This window comes from Bufo bufo, chromosome 11, assembly GCF_905171765.1.
Source record: "Bufo bufo chromosome 11, aBufBuf1.1, whole genome shotgun sequence".
NCBI classification, from domain to species: Eukaryota; Metazoa; Chordata; class Amphibia; order Anura; family Bufonidae; genus Bufo; species Bufo bufo.
This window is the reverse complement of record NC_053399.1, coordinates 67,575,419-67,596,045: the sequence shown is the minus strand read 5'-3', so window position 1 is coordinate 67,596,045 and position 20,627 is coordinate 67,575,419. Positions and strand designations below refer to the sequence as shown.

At 40.9% G+C, this 20,627-nt stretch overlaps 1 protein-coding gene across 3 annotated transcripts in view; it reads right to left on the bottom strand.

Moving 5' to 3' along the window:
* The window catches only part of PLA2G4F (phospholipase A2 group IVF), a 490,195-nt gene that overhangs the window by 437,076 nt on the left and 32,492 nt on the right, over positions 1-20,627 (bottom strand). For all 3 annotated transcript variants that reach the window (XM_040410952.1, XM_040410953.1, XM_040410954.1), the window contains exon 3: positions 9,088-9,224. In XM_040410952.1, the coding sequence (XP_040266886.1) occupies positions 9,088-9,224 (137 nt within the window). The remainder of the gene's footprint in view (positions 1-9,087; positions 9,225-20,627) is intronic.

Sequence of the window (20,627 nt, the reverse complement as noted above, 5' to 3'; positions counted from 1 at the left end):
TGTACTGCTGAAAAAATATTAACCCCAGTAGACATAATTGAGGTCATTTATCAAATTAGTTCAAAGTAGATATAAAAATGAAAGAAGCACTCCAGTACGTTGCCTGTATTATCAGCGTCGCTGGTCCAAAATGTGAAGTGGGCAATGTTCACACAGACAGTCAATGCGTTTTCAGGGTAGGACCGCACTGCTATCTCAGCAATGCAGGATTCTTCACTCTAGCGGATGGTTCTGTGCTAGAGTGAAGAATCCTGCATTGCTAAAATAGCAACCAATCAGATTCCACCTTTCATTTTCCAAAGGAGCTGTCAAAAATGAAAGGTGGAATCTGATTCGTTGCTATGGGCAACTAAGCCAGTTCTACTTTTTCACCAGTTTGATAAATTATCCCTTAGAGTGCCCCCCGTAAAAATAAAAACCTATATTGTGCTCCAGGTAATAATGCCTGTATAGTGTCCCCCAAAACAATGTCCCCTAATATGTCCCTGTAATAGCAACATCCCCCACACTGCCCCCATATAGTAATTTCCCCCCAGTAGTAATTTTCCCCCACATTGCCCACACATAGTAATGCCTCCCAAAGTAATTTACCCCCACACTGCCCCCCATTTATTAGTTTGCCCCCACACTGCCCCCATGTAGTAGTTTGCCCCATGTAAGTTTACCCCCACACTGCCTCCCATGTAGTAGTTTACCCCCACACTGCCCCCCATGTAGTAGTTTACCCCCACCCTCCCCCCCATTTATTAGTTTGCCCCCACACTGCCCCCCATGTAGTAGTTTACCCCCACACTGCCCCCCCATGTAGTAGTTTACCCCCACACTGCCCCCCCATGTAGTAGTTTACCCCCACACTGCCCCCCCATGTAGTAGTTTACCCCCACACTGCCCCCCCATGTAGTAGTTTACCCCCACACTGCCCCCATGAATTAATTTGCCCCCACACTGCCCCCATGAAGTAATTTTCCCCACACAGCCACCTATGAAGTAATTTTCCTCCACACTGCCCCCCTGGAAGTAATTTGCCCCCACACTGCCCCCCCTGGAAGTAATTTGCCCCCACACTGCCCGCCCCATGAAGTACAGTAGTTTGCCCCATGTAATCATTTGCCCCCACTGTCCCTGCAGTAATATGTCCTCCTGTGCCCCCAAAAGTTGGCAAAAATAAATAAAAAGCAACTAAAAACTAATACTTACTTGTGTCCAGGATAGTGAGGCAGGCGCGCATACATCACTGCCCTGCGCCCCGCCACATATGGCCAGCTTCTTGACAGTTAGGCTCCATTCACACGTCTGCAATTCCGTTCCGCGGAATTGCGGACTCATTCATTTCTAAGGGGGCCGCACGATGTGCGACCCGAATCCGGACCCGCACTTCTGGGTCCGCAATTCCAATCCCGAAAAAAATAGAACTTGTCCTATTGTCCGCAATTGCGGATACGAATAGGCATTTTCTATTAAGTGCCGGCAATGTGCGGTTTGCAAAATGCAGAACGCACTCTGCCGGTGTCCGAACGTCTGAATGGAGTCTTAGTCTATGTAGCTTACTTAGTAGAGCTACAGACATCAAAGTGAAAAGCAAAGGCCCCGTTGCTTTTTCTTTTTTTGTCTCATTTTTTAAAAAAAATTGTTTTTCTTTTTAACCCCGTCCCGCATTTGGACGTAACTGTACGTTCAGATTGAATGTAATTTCAGTAGCCAACTGTGGCATCCTGAGTATCTTCTGTATATAATTATATATGTACAGCTGGTATAAGTTATACACCTTCTTGTACATAGTGATATAGTCCATGCTGGTATAACCTAGGTATCTTCTCTATATGCACAGCTGGTATAAGATATACATCTTTTTGTATATAGTGAATAATATGGATGACCATAACCTGGGCATCTCCTGTATAACAAAGGAGATACCCAGGTTATACCAGCATGCTCCATATTACTATAAGAAGATGTATAACTTATAACAGATGCCCAGGTTATACCAGCATGGTCGACCATATCATTATATACAAGAGGATGCGCAGCATAACTTAGACCAGTGCTGTGCTCACGGTCTAAGATGGCTCTGCCGTCTCCTTGTTCTTACTGCGCTGCTGCAGTGTCCTCTTCCGGAAGGAAAAAAAGAGAAGGCAGCAGCAGCATGGCATTATGGAGTAGCTGGCGCCCGCTTTGAGCCCTGCACATAACATTTTGACACAAGCGTCAGGACATTCTGAAGTGTAGTTGTCTGAAGCCTGGATGTCTTTGTGAGGTGTCTGGCTGCCATGGGATTCTGTCATCACAGCATGGTGGCGGGGAGGGAGCCACCTCCCTCTGTTAACCCGATGGATGCCGCAGGAGTCTACTGACTGTGGCAAGGGATCAAATGGTCAGGATCAGTGCAAGCAGCAATGTCAGCCGTTGCAGCAGAGCGTCAGCTGTATGTTATAGCTGACATTTGTTGCTGATGGCAGCAGATCCATTTCAGAGCCGCCGCCATCACATACAATACCGGGGGGACTGCTACGAAGGGCTGGAGGTGGCCATAGTGGGCAGAATTGGTGCTCAGGGGCATAAAGGGGGCAATGCCTGATTTCAGGCTCTGAGCTCCAGAGTGGAGATCAGAGCCTGAAACTAGCATTTTTACACTGCCTACGCTCCAATTGGTCATTCTGTACAGACTAACCAATCAGAGCGATTGCCAGCAAGGGACCACTCTTATCGGTCCCTTACCGGCGTCTCCGTGTATCTGCTCTTGATGAGAGCAGAGACTCAGGGGCTGTGATACTTTATAGTGTCACAGCCCCAGTTAACAGTTCGGGTGTAACTGTATGCCTAATTGCATTAAATTACATGCAATCTAGATGTTCAGTTGGCTTCAAATGCAAGAAGATATTAAAAAGAAAAAATTGAAAAAGCAACCTGGGGCCTTGAACCCTTGAGTTTCACTTTGATGCCTGTAGCTCTACTAAGTAAGCTACATAGGCTAACCATATCATAGTGTTATTTAATGTGTTGTGTCCCTTTGTGCCATTTTCCTCTCATGCACAGCTCTATCTATTGGAATTATAATCTTATGCCATACATTCTGCAGTCTAGCGTAATTTTTATCTCATGCACAGCGCCATCTATTGGATTCATAGTCTTATGCCATACATTCTGAGGACTAGCATCATTTTCCTCTCATGCACAGCGCCATCTAGTGGAAATCTAAACTCGTTCTGATCTGCAACTGTGTGGGAGCTGTTAGAATTGTGAAGAAGCAGAGCGCCCTCTTTAGAACTGTCTGTTCAGTTAAGAATTAAAAGATAAAAGAAAGACAGGAGGCAGCGCCTCATGTGTGGTGTTGTACAATAAATTGATAAGAGATATGTAGAAACTCTCACCAGATTGTGTTGTGAAAAGTCACAACACCATTAGAAGCTTCTGCCGATTTGCCCGATCGGCATGCGGGGTGCCTGCGCTGCTGCCTAGGTTCCAGCCCGTGCTTGTGATAGCATTCGTCGGGTAGAGGTATCCGTGCAGAAGGAAAAAATAAATGAACCCTTTCGATGGCGCTGTCAGCAGGAATCAGATAACAGGTAGGTATTGATAAACACAATACTTTTTATTTTCAGTCTACGCGTTTCAGGGGCGGAGAGCCCCCTTCATCAGGACAATATACAGCATAAAGAGGCATTCACATGTAGCGATTATTTAAACACAGAAATGGCGCGTAAGAGACAACAGAGGTGGAGAATGGGGAGGGGAGGGGGCGGGCGGTGGGCATGTGTGCCAGGCAATGGGGAACACATCTTCTAGTGTTTAATTCCATACAGACCTATTTGCTAGTAGAATATGTTACTTTTTCCTATACAGCAAATGTGTGGTTATATTCTAGTATACATTGGAAAATGACAGGGCTGGAGTGGTCGGAATGACAATGTTGTTGGATGTTTTCGGGTGGATGGATCCCATACTCCTGCTTTATTGTCAGGGACCGGCAGCAGGTAGTGTAAAGCATGGTGGTTTATTTGGTTTTGTATTCAGAATGGTACAGGAGGTTGGCAAGAGGAATATTAAATTGTTGACAACTAGTATATAAGGGATAATCGATGATCACAATAAATACTAAAATAGGGATAAAGATAATAATAATAATAATAATAGTAGATAAGACCAAAAAATAGGGGGTAGGAGTGTATATAATTATACAGTGTAAAATTACTGTGTAGTCTTTTTATTATCATTATTAGGTGCATTCCTTGCCTCATTGCACATCTTTGGAGTACCCCAAAATGACGGGTGCAGTGGGAGTTTGCAGATGTTATTTTGTTTTACTTTGTATTATTTTATATGTAGATGTTATTTTATTTTATTTTATAGTTTCTCATATTGATAGGGGATGGGGGTAGAGGAAATACCAAGACAAATATCCTCCTGAGATCGAAAGATCAAGAGTATTCATATAATGTGATGGTGTATTGTAACTTTTATTGAAACTGTATCCATTTTTATCATGGACACAGTTTCATGTGTGTAAACTAGCAGAGATATTTAAGCAGTGTTGTTGACCTGCCAGCATATATTGCATAAAGATAGTGTTTGTACTTGCACAGTAGGGCAAGACAAAACAAAAAAAGGGGAGGAAGGAAGGGGTTAAGCTAAAAAATGGTCTCATTTATTTCATTTAATCCTTGTGGATCAAGGGTATCTAATTGGTACATCCAGTAGACTTCTCGTCGCTGCAGGGTACTAAACCGATTGTATGGGTTTTCTGGTATGTAGTCTATTAGTGTAATCTTGATTGGGTGATTTTTTCCTTCTGGTGTAGAGGCACAATGTCTGGAGAGGCTATGTTTTTGGTAGAGTTTTTGGATATTGTGCCTATGCTGGTTTAGCCTACAGTGTAGCTCCTGAGTTGTGCGGCCTACATATTGAAGGCCGCAGCTACACTCGATTAGATAGATTACATAGCTGGATTGGCACGTTAGGTAATGCTTTATCGCAAAGGTGGGAAAAGTCAGTGCCTATGTTGTAAGGTAATAACCAATAAATGTGCACATTTCTCGTCAAATAAAAATGGGACCACCTTTGCGATAAAGCATTACCTAACGTGCCAATCCAGCTATGTAATCTATCTAATCGAGTGTAGCTGCGGCCTTCAATATGTAGGCCGCACAACTCAGGAGCTACACTGTAGGCTAAACCAGCATAGGCACAATATCCAAAAACTCTACCAAAAACATAGCCTCTCCAGACATTGTGCCTCTACACCAGAAGGAAAAAATCACCCAATCAAGATTACACTAATAGACTACATACCAGAAAACCCATACAATCGGTTTAGTACCCTGCAGCGACGAGAAGTCTACTGGATGTACCAATTAGATACCCTTGATCCACAAGGATTAAATGAAATAAATGAGACCATTTTTTAGCTTAACCCCTTCCTTCCTCCCCTTTTTTTGTTTTGTCTTGCCCTACTGTGCAAGTACAAACACTATCTTTATGCAATATATGCTGGCAGGTCAACAACACTGCTTAAATATCTCTGCTAGTTTACACACATGAAACTGTGTCCATGATAAAAATGGATACAGTTTCAATAAAAGTAACAATACACCATCACATTATATGAATACTCTTGATCTTTCGATCTCAGGAGGATATTTGTCTTGGTATTTCCTCTACCCCCATCCCCTATCAATATGAGAAACTATAAAATAAAATAAAATAACATCTACATATAAAATAATACAAAGTAAAACAAAATAACATCTGCAAACTCCCACTGCACCCGTCATTTTGGGGTACTCCAAAGATGTGCAATGAGGCAAGGAATGCACCTAATAATGATAATAAAAAGACTACACAGTAATTTTACACTGTATAATTATATACACTCCTACCCCCTATTTTTTGGTCTTATCTACTATTATTATTATTATTATTATCTTTATCCCTATTTTAGTATTTATTGTGATCATCGATTATCCCTTATATACTAGTTGTCAACAATTTAATATTCCTCTTGCCAACCTCCTGTACCATTCTGAATACAAAACAAAATAAACCACCATGCTTTACACTACCTGCTGCCGGTCCCTGACAATAAAGCAGGAGTATGAGATCCATCCACCCGAAAACATCCAACAACATTGTCATTCCGACCACTCCAGCCCTGTCATTTTCCAATGTATACTAGAATATAACCACACATTTGCTGTATAGGAAAAAGTAACATATTCTACTAGCAAATAGGTCTGTATGGAATTAAACACTAGAAGACGTGTTCCCCATTGCCTGGCACACACGCCCACCGCCCGCCCCCTCCCCTCCCCATTCTCCACCTCTGTTGTCTCTTACGCGCCATTTCTGTGTTTAAATAATCGCTACATGTGAATGCCTCTTTATGCTGTATATTGTCCTGATGAAGGGGGCTCTCCGCCCCTGAAACGCGTAGACTGAAAATAAAAAAGTATTGTGTTTATCAATACCTACCTGTTATCTGATTCCTGCTGACAGCGCCATCGAAAAGGTTCATTTATTTTTTCCTTCTGCACAGTTAAGATTTAAACAACATAATTTTGTATACTGACCCAGTCCCACTACTGCTCATTTGCATGAATTTGAATGTTGGACAATTTTAAAATGAAAATGCTATACGGCAAGTGCTGTTTTTCATTTTGATTAGAATTTTGGCAAACTACCTTTTTAAGTTTCATTTTAGTTTTTTCATTTGATTTATATTTTGACAGTAAAATACCACTATGGGGAGATGATAATTGACAAAGTTGAAATTTAAAAGGCAAAGGCTATTTAATTTTACATTTATTTTTGGCATATATTACCCACGCTGGAGTTGGGAATGAAAATTCAAAAGGAGGAATTGCATTTTACTTTTAATTTTGGTATGCATTTTGCAGACATAGGTTGAAAATGAAATGTCAAATTGGGATTTGCATTTGAAGTTTTTCTTTTTTCATTTTATATTTGGCAGGTTTCACCTCCTATGCATGTGTTACAAAGCAACAGAGAAGAGCAACTGGAAATAAGGATACATTACTTGGCTACATCAACAGGGTGTGATTGTGCAGCAGGGGAGAGAATGTATGATGCTGGGTAGCCATGTAACACAAGTTTGTGTAAGAGGAGCCGGTTATCGGAAAATAACCTACTGCTCAAATCAAGTTTTAATGTAAGACATATACGTTTTATTAAGACCTTACGGACCTTGTTATTTTTCACCTTAAGTACCACGCCGTTTTTTGGAAACTTGACATGTGTCACTTTAAGTGGTGATAACTTTGGAATGCTTTTACTTATCCAAGCCATTCTGAGACAGTTTTCTCGCAACACGTACTTCATAATAGTGAAAAATTTTCGATATATTTCACCAATACAAAAAAAATCCAAAATTTACAGAAAATTTTGAAAAATGTGCAATTTTATTTCTCTGCTTTTAAGGCAGATAGTGATACATCATAAGAGAGTTATTAGCTTACATTACCCATATGTCCACTTTCATGTTTGCATCATTTTGTAAATGTCCTTTTATTTTTTTGAATCTTATAAGGCTTAGAATTTTTGAAGGAAATTTTTTTCATTATTCTTTTTAAAAATAGAATAAATAAAAATAAAAGAGACATATTTAGTATTGCCGCGTCCGTAATGACCGGCTCTATAAATATATCACACGATCCACCCCGTCCGATAAACACAATAATTTTATTTTTTTTAAAGTGTAAAAAAAAAGCAATTTTTGTCACCTTCTTACATCACAAAAAGTGCAACCCCAAGGGATCAAAAAAGTGTATGTCCCACAAAATGGTACCAATAAAACGTCATCTTACGCCCCCAAAAAATGAGCCCCTACATAGGAAAATCACTTAAAAAAAAAAAAAATATGTAGCTCTGGGAACATGGAGACATTAAAATTTTTGGTCACCTAGCATCACATAAAGTGCAACACCAAGCGATCAAAAAGGCGTATGCCCCCCAAAATAGAAGCAATCAAACAGTCACCTAATCCTGCAAAAAATTAGACCCTAAGACAATCGGTCAAAAAATTAAAAAGCTATGGCTCTCAGACTATGTAGACACTAAAACATCATTTTTGTGTTTCAAAAATGCTATTATTGTGTAAAACTTAAATAAATAAGAAAACGTATACATATTAGGTATTGCCATGTCCGTAACGATCTGCTCTATAAAAAGGTCACATGACCTAACCCCTCAGGTGAACGCTATAAAAATAAATAAAATAAAAAACTGTGCTAAAACAACCAATTTTTTGGTCACCTTGCCCCATAAAGTGAAATAATGAACAAAAAAAAAATCATTTGTACCCAAAAATGGTACCAATAAAAACATCAACTCATCCTGCAAAAAACGAGCCCCTTCACCAGACGATTGACAGAAAAATAAAATAAATATGGCGTTCAGAAAATGGAGACACAAAAACATTTTTTTTTTCAAAAATGCTTTATTATGTAAAACTGAAACAAACAAAGAAAGTAGACATATTTGATATCATTGCGTCCGTAACTACTTGGTCTATAAAAATAGCACATGATCTACCCTGTCAGATGAATGTTGTAAAAAATAAAAAACAGTGCCAAAACCTTGCCTCACATAAAATGTAATATAGAGCAATTAAGGGAAGGGGTCGTTCCTGATTATCTGGACGATTATTGGTGCGACTAAATGCACCTTATAAATAGGAGTTATCACCTGAATACAGTTAGGTGAAAAGAGTAACACAATGAAAGCAACCCACAACAGATCCTGATCTCATGGAAATCCCACAAAAATTTCAGTTGCGAACAATTAAATTGACATTTTGTGAGTGCGAGAGGGGCAGTTGTGAGAAATCCAGGTCTATATATAGACAGGGTTCTCCCACAGACATTACCGTAAATGAACATCTTCAGTTTTCAGGTTGCTATAAAGCATCTCCCTGGATGCTGTTAACATCGGCTAAAACAAGACTGCAGCCCCCAAATCAGGTACAAAATATAAAAATGTGAAAAATAAATCTAGCATCAGGAAAAAAAAAAAAAGCTGTGTTTTTATTATTAAAGAAATATGGGGGATACCTTCCTTTACATAATATGATCTTACCTTGACAGCACTATGAATTCGATAATGAAATGATTCATTCCATTCAGGGTCTCTGGAGTTATATACAACTTTTGTCCTGGAAGGTAGTGGGGATGCAGTAGGAAGGCTTAATTGAACATAGCAATCTGCTTGGGACACTATGAACAGTGAAAAGGAATGAAAAAAAATTAATAAAAGATTCAGAAGTAAAAATAAAAGTTGTTATCATCAACATTTGAATAATTGAATATGTGTAGCTATGTTTATCCGAAGAAAGCCTTGTGTTTGATACAGGCAGAGAAAGCATGGATGAAGGATTAAGGCCTCATGCACGCGACCGTTGTGTGTTTTGCGGTCATCAAACCACGGATGGCGTCCGTGTGCGTTCCGCAATTTTGCGGAACGGCACAGACGGTCTTTAATATAACTGCCTACTCTTGTCCGCAAAGTGCGGACAAGAATAGGACATGTTATATATTTTTTGCGGGGCCACAGAACGGAGCAACGGATGCGGACAGCACACGGAGTGCTGTCCGCATCTTTTGTGGCCCCATTGAAGTGAATGGGTCTGCATCCGAGCCACAAAAAATGTGGCTCGGATGCGGACCAGAACAACGGTCGTGTGCATGAGGCCTAAAGGAGACAATTTTGACTGGACATGTAGAATGGTGCTCAGTTTTTGCAGGGCAATCTTTACTTTTCATTGATACCATCTTGGGGTGTGTATAACCTTTTGATCACTTTTATAGAATTTTTTTGTGGGAGGTGAAGGTGACCATTTTCCTTTTTCCCATTTTCCTTTTTCCCATTTTCCTTTTTTTTTTTTTTTTAACAGTTCCCCAAAGGAACTTGAGCAAGCAATGATTGCTTCTCTCATAGACCCCAATGCATTAGCATTGGTGTCTATAAGACTTACACTATGTTTCTATGTAGCGTACATGTGCGCCGGCCTCAGATCATTCAGAAGAACCAAGGCTGCCGCACACACAATCTGGCTCCCCTGACCCCCACTAGGATAGCCACATGTGAGCTTATTTTTGCGGGACAAGTTTTACTTTCTAATAGTACCATTTAATATTGCATACAGTATAAAGGGAAGCTAAAAAAAATAATTGTTTTGTTTTTTTACGGCATTCCCTGTGTGGTAAAACTGACCTGTTTTCTTCATTCTCTAGCTCAATACAATTACAGCGATACCACACTTATATAGTTTTTCTTGTGTTTTAACCCCTTCCCGACCAGTGCCTTACATGCCGTACGGCGCTGGCCGGGACTTTAACCACCTCAGCCCCCAGTGCTTAAACACCCTGAAAGACCAGGCCACTTTTTACACTTCTGACCTACACTACTTTCACCGTTTATTGCTCGGTCATGCAACTTACCACCCAAATGAATTTTACCTCCTTTTCTTCTCACTAATAGAGCTTTCATTTGGTGGTATTTCATTGCTGCTGACATTTTTACTTTTTTTGTTATTAATCGAAATTTAACGATTTTTTTTGCAAAAAAATGACATTTTTCACTTTCAGTTGTAAAATTTTGCAAAAAAAACGAGATCCATATATAAATTTTGCTCTAAATTTATTGTTCTACATGTCTTTGATAAAAAAAAAATGTTTGGGTAAAAAAAAAATGCTTTGGGTAAAAGTTATAGCGTTTACAAACTATGGTACAAAAATGTGAATTTCCGCTTTTTGAAGCAGCTCTGACTTTCTGAGCACCTGTCATGTTTCCTGAGGTTCTACAATGGCCAGACAGTACAAACACCCCACAAATGACCCCATTTCGGAAAGTACACACCCTAAGGTATTCGCTGATGGGCATAGTGAGTTCATAGAACTTTTTATTTTTTGTCACAAGTTAGCGGAAAATGATGATTTTTTTTTTTTTTTTTCTTACAAAGTCTCATATTCCACTAACTTGTGACAAAAAAAAAAAACTTCTATGAACTCACTATGCCCATCACGAAATACCTTGGGGTCTCTTCTTTCCAAAATGGGGTCACTTGTGGGGTAGTTATACTGCCCTGGCATTCTAGGGGCCCAAATGTGTGGTAAGGAGTTTGAAATCAAATTCTGTAAAAAATGACCTGTGAAATCCGAAAGGTGCTCTTTGGAATATGGGCCCCTTTGCCCACCTAGGCTGCAAAAAAGTGTCACACATCTGGTATCTCTGTATTCAGGAGAAGTTGAGGAATGTGTTTTGGGGTGTCATTTTACATATACCCATGCTGGGTGAGATAAATATCTTGGTCAAATGCCAACTTTGTATAAAAAAAAATGGGAAAAGTTGTCTTTTGCCAAGATATTTCTCTCACCCAGCATGGGTATATGTAAAATGACACCCCAAAACACATTCCCCAACTTCTCCTGAGTACGGGGATACCAGATGTGTGACACTTTTTTGCAGCCTAGGTGGGCAAAGGGGCCCACATTCCAAAGAGCACCTTTCGGATTTCACAGGTCATTTTTTACAGAATTTGATTTCAAACTCCTTACCACACATTTGGGCCCCTAGAATGCCAGGGCAGTATAACTACCCCACAAGTGACCCCATTTTGGAAAGAAGAGACCCCAAGGTATTCGCTGATGGGCATAGTGAGTTCATGGAAGTTTTTATTTTTTGTCACAAGTTAGTGGAATATGAGACTTTGTATGAAAAAAAAAATAATAATAATAATAAGCATTTTCCACTAACTTGTGACAAAAAATAAAAGATTCTAGGAACTCGCCATGCCCCTCACGGAATACCTTGGGGTGTCTTCTTTCCAAAATGGGGTCACTTGTGGGGTAGTTATACTGCCCTGGCATTTTCCAGGGGCCCTAATGTGTGGTAAGTAGGTAAATGACCTGTGAAATCCTAAAAGGTGCTCTTTGGAATATGGGCCCCTTTGCCCACCTAGGCTGCAAAAAAAGTGTCACACATGTGGTATCGCCGTATTCAGGAGAAGTTGGGGAATGTGTTTTGGGGTGTCATTTTTCATATACCCTTGCTGGGTGAGAGAAATATCTTGGCAAAAGACAACTTTTCCCATTTTTTTATACAAAGTTGGCATTTGACCAAGATATTTCGCTCACCCAGCATGGGTATATGTAAAATGACACCCCAAAACACATTCCCCAACTTCTCCTGAGTACAGCGATACCAGATGTGTGACACTTTTTTGCAGCCTAGATGCGCAAAGGTGCCCAAATTCCTTTTAGGAGGGCATTTTTAGACATTTGGATACCAGACTTCTTCTCACGCTTTGGGGCCCCTAGAATGCCAGGGCAGTATAAATACCCCACATGTGACCCCATTTTGGAAAGAAGACACCCCAAGGTATTCAATGAGGGGCATGGCGAGTTCATAGATTTTATTTTTTTTTGGCACAAGTTAGCGGAAATTTATATTTTTAATTTTTTTCTCACAAAGTCTCCCGTTCCGCTAACTTGGGACAAAAATTTCAATCTTTCATGGACTCAATATGCCCCTCATGGAATACCTGGGGGTGTCTTCTTTCCGAAATTGGGTCACATGTGGGGTATTTATACTGCCCTGGCATTCTAGGGGCCCTAAAGCGTGAGAAGAAGTCTGGAATATAAATGTCTAAAAAATTTTACGCATTTGGATTCCGTGAGGGGTATGGTGAGTTCATGTGAGATTTTATTTTTTGACACAAGTTAGTGGAATATGAGACTTTGTAAGAAAAAATAATAATAATTCCGCTAACTTGGGCCCAAAAAATGTCTGAATGGAGCATTACAGAGGGTGATCAATGACAGGGGGGTGATCAATGACAGGGGGAGTGATCAATGACAGGGGGGTGATCAATGACAGGGGGGGTAATCAGGGAGTCTGAATGGGGTGATCACCCCCCCTGGAAGGCTCCAGGGAGACGCCTGTATGTGTTTTGCGGATCCGATCCATCTATCAGTGGATCCGTAAAAATCATGCAGACTTCTGAATGGAGCTTTACAGGGGGTTGATCAATGACAGGGGTGTAATCAATGACAGGGGGGTGATCAGGGAGTCTATATGGGGTGATAACCACAGTCATTGATCATGCCCCTGTAAGGCTTCATTCAGACGTCCGTATGCGTTTTGCGGATCCAATCCATCTATCAGTGGATCCGTAAAAATCATGCGGACATCTGAATGGAGCTTTACAGGGGGTTGATCAATGACAGGGGGTGATCAGGGAGTCTATATGGGGTGATAACCACAGTCATTGATCACGCCCCTGTAAGGCTTCATTCAGACGTCCGTATGCGTTTTGCGGATCCGATCCATCTATCAGTGCATCCGTAAAAATCATGCGGACATCTGAATGGAGCTTTACAGGGGGGTAATCAATGACAGGGGGGTGATCAGGGAGTCTATATGGGGTGATAACCACAGTCATTGATCACGCCCCTGTAAGGCTTCATTCAGACGTCCGGATGCGTTTTGCGGATCCGATCCATCTATCAGTGGATCCGTAAAAATCATGCGGACGTCTGAATGGAGCTTTACAGGGGGTTGATCAATGACAGGGGGGTAATCAATGACAGGGGGGTGATCAGGGAGTCTATATGGGGTGATCAGGGGTGATCAGGGGCTAATAAGGGGTTAATAAGTGACGGGGGGGGGGGTGTAGTGTAGTGTAGTGGTGCTTGGTGCTACTTTACTGAGCTACCTGTGTCCTCTGGTGGTCGATCCAAACAAAGGGGACCACCAGAGGACCAGGTAGCAGGTATATTAGACGCTGTTATCAAAACAGCGTCTAATATACCTGTTAGGGGTTAAAAAAAACACATCTCCAGCCTGCCAGCGAACGATCGCCGCTGGCAGGCTGGAGATCAACTCTCCTACCTTCCGTTCCTGTGAGCGCGCGCGCCTGTGTGCGCGCGTTCACAGGAAGTCTCGCGTCTCGCGAGATGACGCATATATGCGTGACTGTGCGCAGCGCTGCCACATCCGGAACGCGATCCTGCGTTAGGCGGTCCGGAGGTGGTTAAAGACTGGACGCCATAGTTGCAGGGTGCCTGCTGTTTTTAAACTGAACAAGCAAAAACAAAGCGCTCACTTCTGAGTGTACTTTCGCTCTTCACGGCAAGGATCAGGGGAGCCGGATGCAATGTGTGGCAGCTTCTGTCCTCCTGAATGAACAGATGCTGCCTTACGTAAGTTCTGTGGCAGGGCTCTATAGGAACATAGTGTATTTTTCATACATTCCAATGCTAATGCATTTGAGTGTATGAGAGAAGCAATAATATGTAAACGATAAAAAAATACACATCATACACACCATACACATGCGAAAAGGCCTGTACTATTAAAATATAAAAATATTTATCCCATATGGCAAACGGCAAAACAAAGTAAAAATGGCCAATACATCATTTTTGGTCGCTTCACAAACCTCAAAAAATTTAATTAAAAGTGATCGAAAAGTCATACACATACATTTTTGTTTAGTCTGTAGTATATACTTGAAGGAGTGGCACCTTCAAGTGTAAACATGCACAGGCGACCTTGATATAGCTGTGCGTGCTCTTCCTCTCATTGGTTGCTTGATGCATACAGAGGTAACCAGGAGCAGCACAATATATGTGTAGGGTTTGCTTTCCTGAATGTAGATGGCATTGATAGGTTTAGAGTAGGTTTCTAGGATTCACGTCCCCACCTATCTCTTGGTTGAACTTGATGGGCTAATGTCTTTTTTCAACCGTATTAACTATGTAACTATGTAAGAGTAGGTCCTGAATGACTGAGATCACCTTGGGGCTGGTAGAAAGGCACAGATGTGTTTTGATTTAAATATATTGGCTGAGAGTCTCAAATTTTATCATATCAGAGTAAGGGCTTACTCTATAAATAATGTTTGCACCTATTGTGTTAGTGCATTATTTTCTGCAATTTTTCTATTAAAAAGGCCTTTACACTTCAAAATGGTATCACTGAAAAGAACAGATCGCCCCACAAAAAATGAGCTCTCATACAGCTCTGTATATATAACTACAAAAAAGTTCTAGGCAATGAAATAAAAAAAAATCTTTTTTTTCAAGGTTTTTATTTTTTTTCAGTATTAAAACGCAAGAAAACCATACATACAGTATGTGGTATCAATGTAATCCTACTGACCTGGAGAATGAAAATAACAGGTCAGCTTTACCATATAGGGAACGTCGTAAAAACAAAACCCATAAAATTGTGGTGGAATTGCATTTTTTCCAATTTCATCCCATTAGGAATTTTTTTCAGCTCCTCACTACGTATGCAATATTAAAAGGTGGAATTGGAAAGTGCAACTTGTCCCGCAAAAAAAGAAGCCCTCATATGGCTATGTGAACGGAAAAATAAAATACATCATGGCCCCTAGAAAGGCAGGGAGTGAAAACAAAAAACCCTCCGGGGCTGAAAGGATTAAAAGTTTTGGCCAATAACTGCGCCACTTGAAGTGAATATTCTCCTGCAGATGATACAATGTAGTAAAACAGTCTAAGAACAAACCAGAGTCCTTTGACAGAGGATTCTGGAGAAAAATTATGATATACAGGTCCTTCTCAAAAAATTAGCATATTGTGATAAAGTTCATTATTTTCTGTAATGTACTGATAAACATTAGACTTCATATATTTTAGATTCATTACACACAACTGAAGTAGTTCAAGCCTTTTCTTGTTTTAATATTGATGATTTTGGCATACAGCTCATGAAAACCCAAAATTCCTATCTCCAAAAAATAGCATATTTCATCCGACCAATAAAAGAAAAGTGTTTTTAATACAAAAAAAGTCAACCTTCAAATAATTAAGTTCAGTTATGCACTCAATACTTGGTCGGGAATCGTTTTGCAGAAATGACTGCTTCAATGCGGCGTGGCATGGAGGCAATCAGCCTGTGGCACTGCTGAGGTGTTATGGAGGCCCAGGATGCTTCGATAGCGGCCTTAAGCTCATCCAGAGTGTTGGGTCTTGCGTCTCTCAATTTTCTCTTCCCAATATCCCACAGATTCTCTATGGGGTTCAGGTCAGGAGAGTTGGCAGGCCAATTGAGCACAGTAATACCATGGTCAGTAAACCATTTACCAGTGGTTTTGGCACTGTGAGCAGGTGCCAGGTCGTGCTGAAAAATGAAATCTTCATCTCCATGACACTGGGTTCAGACCTGAGCGTATTTGATATGCGCGTTTAAAATGCGCGTTTTTGTTGCACGTTTTTGTGCGCGTTTTTGTCCATAGTCAACGCGCGTATTACGCGTGTTTGTGTGATTGACAGCAGTGTCCTATGGCCGTAAACGCGCGACAAAACGCCCCAAAGAAGCTCAAGAACTTGTTTATGCGTCGGGCGTTTTTCAGCGCGTTCGAAAGCGCTGTAAAACACAAAAATGTGAACCAGTCCCATAGGGAAGCATTGGTTTGCATCGGTTATGCGTTTTACAGCGCGTTCGAACGCGCTGTAAAACGCGCAAGTGTGAACTTAGGGTAAAGCTTTTCAGCAGATGGAAGCATGAAGTGCTCCAAAATCTCCTGATAGCTAGCTGCATTGACCCTGCCCTTGATAAAACACAGTGGACCAACACCAGCAGCTGACATGGCACCCAAGACCATCACTGACTGTGGGTACTTGACACTGGACTTCAGGCATTTTGGCATTTCCCTCTCCCCAGTCTTCCTCCAGACTCAGTCCAATGCTTCCGCAGGTCCCCCAAGGTCTGGAATCGGTCCTTCTCCACAATCTTCCTCAGGGTCCGGTCACCTCTTCTCGTTGTGCAGCGTTTTCTGCCACACTTTTTCCTTCCAACAGACTTCCCACTGAGGTGCCTTGATACAGAACTCTGGGAACAGCCTATTCGTTCAGAAATTTCTTTCTGTGTCTTATCCTCTTGCTTGAGGGTGTCAATGATGGCCTTCTGGACAGCAGTCAGGTCGGCAGTCTTACCCATGATTGTGGTTTTGAGTAATGAACCAGGCTGGGAGTTTTTAAAAGCCTCAGGAATCTTTTGCAGGTGTTTAGAGTTAATTAGTTGATTCAGATGATTAGGTTAATAGCTCGTTTAGAGAACCTTTTCATGATATGCTAATTTTTGGAGATAGGAATTTGGGGTTTTCATGAGCTGTATGCCAAAATCATCAATATTAAAACAAGAAAAGGCTTGAACTACTTCAGTTGTGTGTAATGAATCTAAAATATATGAAAGTCTAATGTTTATCAGTACATTACAGAAAATAATGAACTTTATCACAATATGCTAATTTTTTGAGAAGGACCTGTAACTGACCATCAATTATCCAAATGCCAAGCACGTTCGAACTGTCTCGGTTCCATCCTCTGTGGCTACAGCAATTAAGTGTGACACTTCCGAAACTCATTTGGCATGTGACTAAGACCTCATGCACATGGTCGTTGTGCGGTCGTTCCGTGAATTGGCGACCACAATTTGGTGGTCTCCAATGCACAGGCAACATCCGTGTGGCGGGCCAGGATGGATCGAGACCCATTCAACTTGAACATGTTCTATTTTTTTGGGGTGCAGGGTCATGGACAGAAACACCACGGAAGCACTCCGTAGTAACATATACATAGTAACATAGTATATAAGGCCGAAAAAAGACATTTGTCCATCCAGTTCGGCCTGTTATCCTGCAAGTTGATCCAGAGGAAGGCAAAAAAAACAAACTGAGGTAGAATTCCTTCCCGACTCCATTCAGGCAACCAGATAACTCCCTGGATCAACGACCCCTCTCTAGTAGCTATAGCTTATAATACTATTACACTACAGAAATACATCCAGGCCCCTCGAACTCTTTTAGTGAACTCACCATCACCACTTCCTCATAGAGTTCCATAGGCTCACTGCTCTTACCGTAAAGAATCCTCTTCTATGTTTGTGTACTAACCTTCTTTCCTCCAGGCGCAGAGTATGTCCCTTTGTCACAGTCACAGTTCTGGAGATAAATAGATGATGGGAGATATATCTGTACTGACCCCTGATATATTTATACACAGTAATTAAATCTCCACTCAGATGTCTTTTTTCTAAAGTGAATAACCCTAATTTTGATAATCTTTCAGGGTACTGTAGTTCCCTCATTCCAGTTATTACTTTAGTTGCCCTCCTCCGAACCCTCTCCAGCTCTGCCATGTCTGTCTTGTTAACATCAGACCAGAACTGTACACAGTACTCCATGTGTGGTCTGACCAGTGATTTGTAAAGTGGTAGGACTATGTTCTCATCACGGGCATCTATACCTCTTTTGATGCAACCCATTGTCTTATTGGCCTTGGCAGCAGCTGCCTGACACTGGTTTTTACAGCTCAGTTTGCTGTTCACTAAAATTCCTAGGTCCTTTTCCATGTCAGGGTTACCCAGTGTTTTACCATTTAGTATGTACGGGCGATTTGCATTATTCCTACCCATGTGCATAACCTTACATTTGTTAGTTTTAAACCTCATCTGCCACTTGTCTGCCCAAGCCTCCAATCTATCCAGATCCATCTGTAGCAGTATACTGTCCTCTTCTGTGTCAATTACTTTACACAGTTTAGTGTAATCTGCAAAAATAGATATTTTACTGTGTAAGCCTTCTACAAGATCATTAATAAATATATTGAAGAGGGTAGGGCCCAGTACTGACCCCTGAGGTACTCCACTAGGGACAGTGACCCAATCTGAGTGTGTACCATTAATAACCACCCTGTTTTCTATTACTGAGCGAGTTACTTATCCGCATACAGACATTTTATCTCAGTCCGAGCATTCTCATTTTATATAATAACCTTTTATGCAGTACAGTGTCCAATGCTTTGGAGAAGTTCAGATATACGACATCCATTTATTCGCCACTGTCAAGTCTAGCTGATTAAATTAGTTTGACATGACCGATCCCTCATGAAGCCATGCTGTTTGGCGTTATTTGCTTATTTCATTGAGGTACTCCAAGATAGCATCTCTTAGAAAAGCTTCAAACAGTTTACCAACGACTGATGTTAAACTTACCGGCCTATAGTTTCCTGTCTCTGTTTTTAGACCCTTTTTGAATATTGGCACCACATTTTCTATGCGCCAACCCTGAGGAACAATCCTGTCAGTATAGAGTCCGTAAATATCAGAAATAAGGATCTGGCTATGACATTACAGAATTTTCTTAGAATATGGGGGTGTATGCCATCTGGTCCTGGTGATTTGTCTATTGTAATCGTTTTAAGATGCTACTGTACTTCTTCCTTGGTAAGACAGGGCACTTTTAATGGGGAATTTACTTTTACATTCTGCATTTCATTTGACAGTTTATTTTCTTCAGTGAATACAGTGGAGAAAAAAATATTTAATAGCTTTGCTTTCTCCTCATCACTCTCTGCAACTCCCCCCTCATCACTCTGTAAAGGGCCAACACCTTATGATTTATACTTTTTACCATTTATATAATTGAAGAACATTTTAGGGTTAGTTTTGCTCTCTTTGGCAATTCATCTCTCGGCCTCTAGTTTGGCCGCTTTTATTAGTTTTTTACATAGTCTATTTTTTTCCTTATAGTTTTTCAGTGCTTCCGTGCTACCCTCCTGTTTTAGTGTTTTAAATGCTTTCTTTTTGTCATTTATTGCTTTCTTTACAGTTCTATTTATCTACATTGGTTTCTTCTTGTTTCTTAGCCTTTTATTCCCATAACGTATGAGAGCGATGAGGAGAAAGCAAAGCTATTAAATATTTTTTTCTCCAATGTATTCACTGAGGAAAATAAACTGTCAGATGACATGCAGAATGTAAAAATAAATTCCCCATTAAAAGTGTCCTGTCTGACCCAGGAAGAAGTACATCAGCGACTTAAAAAGATTAAAATAGACAAATCGCCAGGACCGGATGGCATACACCCCCGTATCCTAAAGGGAATTAAGTAATGTCAGAGCCAGACCCTTATTTCTGATATTTGCGGACTCTATACTGACAGGGAATGTCCCACAGGATTGGCGCATAGCAAATGTGGTGCCAATATTCAAAAAGGGTCCAAAAACAGAGCCTGGAAACTATAGGCCGGTAAGTTTAACATCTGTTGTGGGTAAACTGTTTGAAGGTTTTCTGAGAGATGCTATCTTAGAGCATCTCAACGGAAATAAGCAAATAAAGCCATATCAGCATGGCTTCATGAGGGATCGGTCATGCCAAACTAATTTAATCAGTTTCTATGAGGAGGTAAGTTCTAGACTTAACAGCGTCGTATATATGGACTTCTCCAAAGCATTTGACACTGTACGACATAAAAGGTTAGTATATAAAAATGTGATTGCTCGGACTGGGAGAAAATGTCTGTATGCGGGTAAGTAACTGGCTGAGGGATAGAAAACAGAGGGTGGTATTAACACACTCAGATTGGGTCACTGTCCCTAGTGGAGTACCTCAGGGGTCAGTATTGGGCCCTATACTCTTCAATATATTTATTAATGATCTTGTAGAAGGCTTGCATAGTAAAGTATAAATTTTCGCAGATGACACTTAACTGTGTAAAGTAATTAACACTGAAGAGGACAGTATACTACTACAGAGGGATCTGGATAGATTGGAGGCTTGGGCAGATAAGTGGCAGATGAGGTTTAACACTG